Source organism: Empidonax traillii, unplaced genomic scaffold, assembly GCF_003031625.1.
Source record: "Empidonax traillii isolate 1590-97213 ecotype Southwest subspecies unplaced genomic scaffold, ASM303162v1 scaffold1474:size192508, whole genome shotgun sequence".
Lineage (NCBI taxonomy): Eukaryota > Metazoa > Chordata > Aves > Passeriformes > Tyrannidae > Empidonax > Empidonax traillii.
In genome coordinates, this window is record NW_020956667.1 from 155,088 (window position 1) to 165,190 (window position 10,103).

The 10,103-nt window shown below is 56.1% G+C and overlaps 1 protein-coding gene across 1 annotated transcript; it reads left to right on the plus strand.

Moving 5' to 3' along the window:
• Positions 1-625: 625 nt before the first annotated feature.
• On the plus strand, positions 626-9,558 carry LOC114070212 (protein TASOR-like). The gene is made up of 9 exons (XM_027907460.1): positions 626-668; positions 4,754-4,893; positions 6,042-6,137; positions 7,044-7,116; positions 7,662-7,753; positions 8,392-8,529; positions 8,621-8,736; positions 8,996-9,095; positions 9,510-9,558. The coding sequence occupies exons 1-9, from the start codon at positions 626-628 to the stop codon at positions 9,549-9,551; spliced, it is 840 nt and encodes a 279-aa protein (XP_027763261.1). The 3' UTR covers positions 9,552-9,558.
• The last annotated feature ends 545 nt before the right edge of the window (positions 9,559-10,103 follow it).

Sequence of the window (10,103 nt, forward strand, 5' to 3'; positions counted from 1 at the left end):
GGGTGAAAGAAGGGATTAGGTGAATGGGCCGAGAGAATGAGGGGAGGGGTTGTGGGACTGAGGGAGGGTCCAAACCAAGGGGCTGAGGGAAAACACTGAGGAAAGGGGGCTCTGGCCATATTGTGAGGGGAAGAGGGAAGGGACAGCGAGAAGAGCTGTCGACAGGCGCGGGGAGGAGCGGGCTGAGGGGAAACACTGGGGCCGGAGCCAGGAGTCAGCCATGAGGGAGCAGCGCTGAGGGACGGCGGGAAGAGGGGAAGCCCGGGCAGGGCCACCCGGGGCACGGCCACCAGGGCCCGGCGCCGGCGGGAAGGAGAAAGCCAGCGCACAGCTAGCGTGGCTGGGTGACCGCGGGAAGAGGAAAGCCCGTGTGCTCTCTTTCCGGTTCAGTTTTCACTTTCTCTTTATTCCTCCCCCCCCCCCCCCCCCGCCTCACGCGCACACACACACGCACACACATTCCGCCGCTCCAGCCCTCCCTCCATCCCTTCCTCCCTCCCTCCCTCCATCCCTTTCCCGGCTATCCACTCACTTCCTGGGCACGGCGGGTGGCGGTGGCCGCCCCGCCCCGCTGTGTCCCGCGGCGGGGCAGCCATGAGGGCGGCCTGAGGGAGCAGCGCCGGCCATGGACGGGCGGCGGGACCGGCAGAGCGACGAGCCCGCCGCGGGTGAGCGGGGAGAGGGAACGAGAGGACGGGCGGCTCCGGCCCGACCTCCCCCGGGACAAGGGGGGGTTGAGGGCTCCGTCCCGAGCTTCCCCGGGACAAGGGGGTTTAAAGGCTCCATCCCGAGCTCCCCCGGGACAAGGGAGGGTTGAGGGCTCCGTCCCGAGCTTTCCCGGGACAAGGGGGTTTAAAGGCTCCATCCCGAGCTCCCCCGGGACAAGGGAGGGTTGAGGGCTCCGTCCCGAGCTTTCCCGGGATTGCGGACGGGGGGTTCGGTTTCATCCCACTCTTTCTTGGGAGAAGCTGCTTTATGTCGCACTTTCCTGGGAAAGGAGCGCAACCGACTCCATCCCACCCTTCCCTCGCCTTCCCTGGGACACGGGAGGGCGACCGTTTTTATCCCACCTTTCCTTAGGAAGGAGAGGGCGACCGTCGTCATCCCACTCTTCCCTGGGTAGAAGGGGATTACCAGCTCCATCCCACCCTTCCCTGGGAGAGGGGAGGATTACCGGCTCCATCCCACCCTTCCCTGGGAGAGGGGAGGATTACCGGCTCCATCGCACTTTTCCCTGGAGAGGGGAAGGTTATGGGCTCCATCCCGCTTTTGCCTTGGGAGGAGAGGATTACCAGCTGCATCCCACCCTTTCCAGGGAGAGAGGAGGATTACTGGCTCCCTCCCAGTCTCCCACGGGTGAAGGAGGATTAGTGGCTCCATCCCAGCCTTCCGTGGGAGAGGGGAGGGACACCAGCTCCATCCCACCCTCCCCTGGCTGGAAGAGAGATCCCGACTGCATCCCACCCTTCCCAAGGGAAAAGAGGATTACTGGCTTACCATCCCACTTTTCCCTGGGGAGAAGAGGGTTAAGGGCGCAGGAAACAGCTTTTTTTTTTTTTTTTTTTTTAAATTTCCTTTTAACTTTTATTTTCATTTTAAGACTTTGGCTCTTTCCAAGCTAGTTGGGTGATCCCAAGGCCTGTGCAGATGGATTTTCCCCTTTTTGGGGAGGAAATTTCCCCAGTATCCTGTTTAAACCTGCTGGTCCAGGGAAATGCTGCCAGTGGGACACTCCCAGAGCCCTCTAGGGGGAGGAGGAAAAGCCTCCCTGCAGAGATGATCCCAAGTGTGGAATCAGCCAGGATGAGTTCCTGGGCTGTCCAGGGGGGGATCCCACGCAGGGAAAGCAGGGAATCGGGATGGGCGATGGAGAAGTTGGGAAGGCGATCCTGAGGAGCTGCCAGGGCTGGCATTGCCGTGGATGCCTGTCGTTCCAGCTCATCCTCAGCATGGGATCAGGCCAGGAAGAGCCAGGGAATCCAGGCTGGAGAGGGGAAGGGCTGTGTTGGAAAAAAAAGTGTTGGAAAGGAGCAGCGGAGCTCTGGGAGCATGTTCCCTGGGCTCTGGAATGTGGAGGATTTGGCAGGACATGAGTGTTTGTAGCTTCTCGAATTTTAACACCCCCCCCCCCCCCCCCCAAGAAAAGCAAACTCTCTGTGAAGTGGCTGGAAATCCAAGTGACTGGAAATCCAAGTGGCTGGAAATCCATGGGTTTTCCCTGTGAACTGATGGCAGGAGTTGGTGTGTGGGGAGGCCTTCCAGAGGGCACCCCAAAAAAAAGGGATGAGCCTAAAGAACGTCCTGGTTTGGGTGGGAAGTTTGTGTTTCCTGGGCTCAGCTGACCCTAATTTGGGAAGGGGGGCCCAGGCCTGCAGCTCCCAAGGGGTTTGTTGTCCATGGATATCTGGCCAGCACAGGGAATGTCGGGATATCTGTAGGCAGGATCCGTGAGGAAAGGTCAGAGGAACCAGTTCCAGGTCTGGAAAAGGGGGAGGAAGACGCAGATCAACCCAATTCCAAGGAATGCAGGGCTCTTGGAGGAGGATTCCTGCACAGCCACACGGAGGGAAAATCAGCTTTCCCTGGAATTCAGAGCTCTGAAGGAGCCTGATTTCATTCCTGGTTATCTGGGAAGAAATTTCCTCCCCTGGGATTTCCTGGATAAAGCCCCACCGTGGGTTTCTCCAGCCCTCAGTCCCGGGAGGTCTCTGCTGACAGGAAGTCAATCCCATTCCTGGAGGATCCTCCAGTGGCATTCCCAGGCTGCTCGCAGGGGGTTGGACGCTTTCACTTTTACTTCAGGCTTGGGCGCTTTCACTTTCACCTCCTCACAGCCTGCTCAGATTAAGGACTTCTTTACTCCTCCAGATAAATCCTGGATGTGCCAGGACTTTGGGCCTCTTCCTGGGACGCTTTTCCTTCCAAAGGCTCCCCCTCCACCCCGCAGGAATCCGCGCCCTGGGAGTGTTTCCTGTCACCTGCTTGTTTATGGGTTTATTTATTGCACATTATTAATCAGCTTGGGGTGGGTGTTCCCTGTCTGGACTTTCCTTTTGGAGCCATCCCCTCCAGTGAAATTCCCAGGACTGATGCCTTTCCAAGAGTTTTCCAGCCTTTTTTTTGGAGGGGTTGTGTTTTAAGCCTTGAGCTTTCAGCCCTGAAGGTGAAAGGGGTGGTGGTGTTGTTGTGGTGGTGCTCCAGCAAGGAAGAATAAAAAAAGAAGGGGTGGTTATGTTTTGGTCCAAGCCTTTTAATTCCATGATCTGATTCCCCATGGAGAGGCCTGGGCTCTCTGGCTGCTTCCCTGAGATTTACAGGATGTGGGAAACGAAGCAAAAACGAGGAGAGGATTGGGCAAAGTGGCCCGAAGAGATGCAGCAATAACCCCCAGAGAGAGCTGGAAAACCCCTTTGTTTTCCCTGCTCTTGGCATTCACCTGCTTTGTTCCCCTTCCTTCTGGTGATTCCAGAGGTGCCACCTCTGGAAGTGGGAAGTGAATCCAAAAGGGCACAAAAAGAAGGTTTTGAACAGGCAAAAGAGCTTTAAGGACTTTCCTTTCTGTGCTCTGGGTTTCCATTCCCACCATACCTTGGACTGGTTTTAGATCCCTTCCCCTTCTTGCCCTGTCTGGATTTGTGTGCTTTCCTTTCATTTTCCCTTTTAGTTGTTATTATTTCCTTATTTTTCCTCTTTATTGTTATTATTTCCTTATTCGCCCACAGTGGGAACTGGCAGAGAAATGAGTTTAAAACACCGGATTTTAACTGGTTTCTTTTTTCCCCTCATGTTTTCACCCTCGAATAATTTGAGAGGAATATCAAAGGGGACCCAGGGAGCGATTCCACCTCTTCTTCTTTAGAACTGATGGGAGGGAAAGACAACAACCATCAAAAATTTCCCTTAAAAAAAATAGGAGCCGAACCCCCCTTGGTTTGGGATTTGGAATCTCAGGGATCACCCCCTAGGAACCAGCCCTGGATTTCCTGGGGGGGGTGTTAGTATTTAAAATTTGGATTTTATCAGCTTCAAAAGGACAAACATTCCGGGTTTTTCCTTGGTTTCCGAGTCCATGTTTAATTTCTCAGCTGCTTTGGGATCTCTCCCTGTGGGAAGTGTTTTCAGTGGGGTGTTTTGTTTTGGGAATGTCCAGAGAGAGGATTTGGGATGTGAGAAAGCTCTGCCTCTGGAGGAGGCTCTGGAGGAGAGGCATCAAAACCTACACCCTCCTCCCCTCAAGAGCTCTGCAGGAAAACAGAGAATCCCCCAAAAAAAACCTGAGCACAAACCCGGAATTCTCCACCCCCTAAAAAAACCCCATTCCATGAATCCAAGTGACTTCAAACATGGGAGGAAACTCTGCCCTGCCCCGAGGAAAAGTTGATTTCCCACCAGGCTTTGCCTCTGGCACTTCCTCTGCACTTAATCCCTTTTTTCCAAAGGGAAAACTTCCAGAGAGTTCAGACCCTCCCCCCACCAAGGAGCAATTGATCCCGCAGGGATTTGGGATCTGGGATGATCTGGGATGCAGAGGGGGAGGATCTGCAGGGCAGCAGTGCCGGGGGGGGGGGATGTGGAGGTGCCCCCAGGGAACGTTCCTCACCTCCCCTTTGCTCCGCAGGGTTTCCCATGGAGTCGGGGGATTCCCTGCTGCAGAGGGATGTGGAGGATTCCCTGCTGCAGAGGGATGTGGAGGATTCCCTGCTGCAGAGGGATGTCCCCAGGGAACGTTCCTCACCTCCCCTTTGCTCTGCAGGGTTTCCCATGGAGTCGGGGGATTCCCTGCTGCAGAGGGCGGTGGCGGTGCTGCACGGCTCCTACCTGGACCCCGCTGCCCGGGGGGGGTTCCGGTACAGCCGAGCCATCCTGGTGGAAAACGAGGCTTTCCGGAGCGAGGTGAGGCCGCAGGAGGAGGGGGGTGTTGCTGGAAGCTCAGGAAGGGTTTTTTTGGGAATTGCAGAGCTCTTCAATCCTGGTTTCTGGGCAGGGTTGTGTTCCCTGTGCAGCTGAGCTGCTCCCAGGGCCCCTTTCCCAGTTCCCGTCTTCCCTTTCTTTCCCTTCCACCCCTGTTTGGTCAGGAACAAAAGGTCCATTCAGCCACTGGGGCTCAGCATTCCAAGGCAGTTCCTGGAGGAAGCCTTTGGAGCAGGGAAAAGTCCCTTTAAGATCCATCAGGAGAGCTTTAAAGGCTTGCATTAAAGGCAGAATTCCATGTAGGATTTCTTTGGAGTTTCACCCTTCTTTCCAGATGACTGTGGTGGGTACAGACCCCCTTCTAAAACCCCCATCCCTACATTCCCACTGCCACTGGCCTGGAAAACAGGCTGCTCTGGGAGCTGGGCATTCCCAGTCTGCCTGTTGTCATGGATCAAACAGGGCTTGGGCATTTGAGGATCATGGAGGGGATTGGGCTGGAAGGGACCTTAAAGATCATCCAGTTCCAACCCCTCCACAGCAGGGACACCTTCCACTGTCCCAGGGTGCTCCAACCTGGCCTTGGACACTCCAGGGATCCAGGGGCAGCCACAGCTTCTCTGGGAGATCCAGTCCAGCCCCTCCCCACCCTCCCAGCCAGCAATTCCTTCCCAGTATCCCATCTGTCCCTGCCCTCCTCCAGCTTAAGGCCATTCCCCCTTGTCCCATCGCTCCATGTCCAAAGTCTCTTTCCATCGTTTTTGAGAGAGCCTAGCCACCTAAATCCGGGATAATCACCGTGGGGCAGGATAAAAAAAATAGGGATTTCAAGTCACTTGTTGCTTTGCCAGGGAGTTCTGAACCCTAAAAAGGCAAAGGCAATGACGGGGCTGTTGCTCCCTTACCTCCCAACCCCCCTGGAAAAATCCCGTGCTCCCACCACTTTCCTGAGCCGCGGATCCTCTTTGCTCCCACGACCTTCTCCCTGGAAGCGCCCCGGAGGAGCTGATCCAACTGGATCCAGCACCACCTGGCTGCTGGATCTGCCCCGTCCTGGGAATGCTGGGGGTGTTTGGGGCAGGCTGAGAGGACATGGAATAAAGGAGGGGAGTTTTCCCGGTGTTTTCCAGCTGGGAGCTTTTGCCCGAGCCAAGGAAGCCGCCGGGTACAGCCGGGAGGAGCTGCAGGACACCTTCGGCTTCCTCCTGTTTGACAAGGAAGAAGAGGTAATCTGGCAATGTTTGGCAGCTCCAGTTTGATCCCCAGTGGCTGCTCCGTCCCACCAGAGCCCAGCAGAGCTGGGGGATCAGGAGTCCCGGCTCTCTGGGCCCTGGAATTGCTGCTGGAAGGAGCTCGGGGAGCAAGGTTTGAGGGATGGGTCTTATTTTCCGTCTCTCCAGTCAGTTCTCTTTGGGATTTGGCTGCTTCCTTTGCCCTCTGCAGGGAGACAGAAGGAGTTTCCCTTTGTCCCAGTGGATCTGTCACAGAGCCACGGGATGGTTTGGGTGGGAAGGGACCTTAAGCCCATCTTGTTCTGCCCCCACACCTCCCACTGTCCCAGGTTGCTCCAGCCTGGCCTGGGACATTCCCAGGGATCCAGGGGCAGCCACAGCTTCTCTGGGAGACCCATTCCAGCCCCTCCCCACCCTCCCAGGCAGCAATTCCTTCCCAGTGTCCCACTCAACCCTGCCCTGTGCCACGTGCAGGGGGTGAGGCCTACAGTGCCCACCTGGAAAAGCTGCTGTGGGACAGGACATGGGGGTGTGTGGGGGCTTGGGGGGGGGTCAGATTCCCTGGATTCTGCCAGCTGAGAGCAGAGGGAGCCTCCCCCAGCTCCTGGGGAAATGATCCCTGCCCCTTTCTCACCAGGATACCTTGGATTTTGTGAGAGGAGTTTTTCCAGGATGCTCAGGGGACATGGTGGGAATTCCTTTCACTTGATTTCGTGGTGCCACGGCTGGCTTTGGGCCTTGAATTCTCTTTTCTCCCATTGCTTCTTCCCGTGGACATTTTGTTTGCTTGTCCTTTATCCTTGCAAGTGTTTTTCCAACTGCTGTGGGGCGGGCTTTGCTCCCTGTGCCCCTGCTCTGTGGGGAATCAGTGTGCAAAGGGATGTCTGTGCTCTCCCCAAGGCAAGGGCGGTGTGTCAGAGCGGCCTCCGTGTCAACAGCAGCTCCATTTCCACGCTGGGAGACCCGGCCAAAGGTGAGAATTCCATGGGGAGAACCCAGACTCCCTGCCCTGGGAATACTGGCTCCGAGGCAGAACATGAACTCCTGCTGCTGCCTCTGCCAAGATCCCTGGAAAATCCCTTTTTTCTGCACTGGATTTACCGGATGGAGCAGCAGTTTTCCCTCTGCCCCCACAACCAAGGATGGGATCTTCCATAGGGAACGTTGCCGTCGCTTCACTTCTCCATTCCCTTTTTTTCCTGAAAAAAAAAACCAGTCACCAAACTGGTTTCTTTGGGAATAAACCTCAATCCTAAGGGACTGAGGGCAATATTGGGGTGCCCCCTCTGCTCAGCCCCTGTTTCCCCCCCAGGGAATTCCCTGCATATCTTCTCCACAAACATAAATCAGGAATGAAGAGCCAAGGGGAAAAAAAAAAGGAAAACAGAAAGACCTTTGCCCCTTTTTGTGGCTCTGCAGGGCCTCCCATTCCCAGGACGATTCTTCCCAGAGGTGGTTTGTTTTTGTTTTGGGAATGTCTGTACTGGACAGGTGATTGACGTTATCCTGTTTTCCCAGGGGTTTATATTTCCGAGCATGCAGACTGTCTCCATCCCAGACCCTGGCACCACGGAGAATCGGGATATATTGTCATTTGCAAGCTAATTAAGGTAAAATCCAAGGGGCTTTGGCGTGTGTGGAGTGGTTTTCAGAGGCCACTAAACAGCATGAGTGGGTTTTAAGGAGACTTTTGGTGCCCATAACTGGGGGGGAGGCTGTAAAATCAGACCCCACAGTCACATTTTCCCTGGATTCTCCTGCATTTGGGGAGTTTGAGGGGGAATCCTTAAGATTGGTCAGATTAGAGCTCCATTTTATTCCTCTGTGGAGTTGGTGTGTGATCCCTTTCTCCTTTGTCCACTGATTCCTGGCTCCAAACCCACCCTGCTCCCATCTCCAGTGATTCCTGGCTCCAAACCCACCCTGCTCCCATCTCCAGTGATTCCTGGCTCCAAACCCACCCTGCTCCCATCTCCTCTGGATTCCTGGCTCCAAACCCACCCTGCTCCCATCTCCAGTGATTCCTGGCTCCAAACCCACCCTGTTTCCACTTCCCCCCCGAGTATTGAACCTTCATCTCCCATGCCAAAATCATCCCAATTTCTGGAATGCCTCCCCCGCTCACAGTGTCGGGAAGGGCGGGGCTTCCCCACCACCATTTTTTGGGGGAGGGAAATGAGAACTGAGTCCCTCTGTGGGGGCAGTGGGGCTGTGTGACGCTGTGTGACGCTGTGTGCCGTGTTCCCAGGGCAGGGTGCGGGTGATCCCCGAGGATTACACCACCACCTACACCTGCCCCTCGCCCGGCTACGACTGCCACGTCGCCGAGAGCCGCGACCCGGCTGTGACCCCGCCCGGCCCCGGCCAGGCCTTCGAGCAGAGCCAGGTACCGGGGCAGAGCCCCTCCCTGGGGCTCCAGGGGTGAGTTCCCTCGTCCCTCCCCCAGGTTATCCCTGTTTTCCTCCCCTCTTTCCCAGTGCTACGTGTACGAGGTGTGCGCTGGCAGCCCGGCCCCGCGGCCCAGGCAGGTCTGTCCCTACATCATGCTCTGCTGCCAGTACAGGGATCCCAAGGACGTGACCATGGAAGACCTGTAAGCAGCTCCCTGGCATTCCATAAGAATTCAATAAGAATTGGCTGTTTCTGGCCTGTTTTCCCTTCACCCCCCCCCCCCTAAGTTTCTAAACACTCTTCTTTTTGTTCCTTCGCTGCAGGCCCCAATGTGATCCCCAAGGTAGGAGTGTCTGGGGCTGTGTTTGGTGTTCTGAAGGTACCTCAGTCTCTCTGTTGTCCTCTCCTGCCTCCCCTGAGCTGTTTTCCTGAGCTGCTCTCCCTCTCTCCCTCTGCCCCAGATCTGTACTGCCCATGGAAGGGACAACTCGCCATCCAGGGGAAACCGTTTTGCAGCATCACCCTGAGGACCCCCCACAGCTGCTCCATCCCAGTCCAGCTGTGAGCTGTCCTTTTCCTTCCTCTCTTGGGAATTTTGGGGTGTCCCTGTGCCAGTTTTGCCTCCCTCAGGACAACCCCTCAGTGCCAGGAGGGTGGGGTTGGGCGGCCAGTGGCACAGCCGGATGAGGATTTGGGATCGTGGAATGGTTTGGGTGGGAAGGGGCATTAAAGAGCATCCACGAGCTTATGGATGGGCAGGGACACCTTCCACTATCCCAGGCTGTTCCAAGCCTGTCCCTGAACAATTCCAGGATTTGAGGATTTAAGGATTACAGCGGGAACCTCAAACCAGCCAAGTGCTGGGAAGCTGCCCCTTCCCCAGAGCTGCTTCCTGAGGTTCCACGGGGACAGGCCAGCAGCATTCCCTGCCCCTGCCAGCCCTTGCTGCTGCTCACCCCACCTCTGTGCCCCCAGGCCTGCCAGGCTGGACATCAGCCACGTCATGGCTCTGGCTGAGCTGAGGGAGAAACTGCCGGAGGCGGCCTTTGGGAAAGGGAATTACACCGGGAAGGAAGGTGAGTGGAGAGCCTTCCCGAGGGATCCTTCTGCTGGGCCACGGGAATTGCCACAGGGAGTCAGGGCAGGGCCCTGGTTGGAAGGGGTTACAGAGGAAAAAAATGCCAGGGAATGTAAGAAAATACATGGAAAAAACACCAGGGCAGCTCAGGGATGTTTTGCTGTCCACATTCCATGTGGGGTCCTGGTGGGATAAACCCCTCTTCCCAACAAAACTCCTTAAGCAGCCCGTTCCTGGGACAGGGAAGGGTGGGATACTCTGTTTGGAGAGCCAGGGATGTTTTCCTGGTGGGATAGGACCCGGATCTCCCCACCAGGCAAGGCACTTTCCACCTCCTGGATTCTGGGAATCCAATATTGAACAACACGAACCCCACGGATCTGGAGGAGGGAGAGGAAATCCTGAGGAGTTCTCTTTAAAATCCCAGTGTTTCCACCCAGGCTTGAAGGACAGGAGCACTTGTTTGTTCGGAGCTCGTGAAAAAAGCAGCA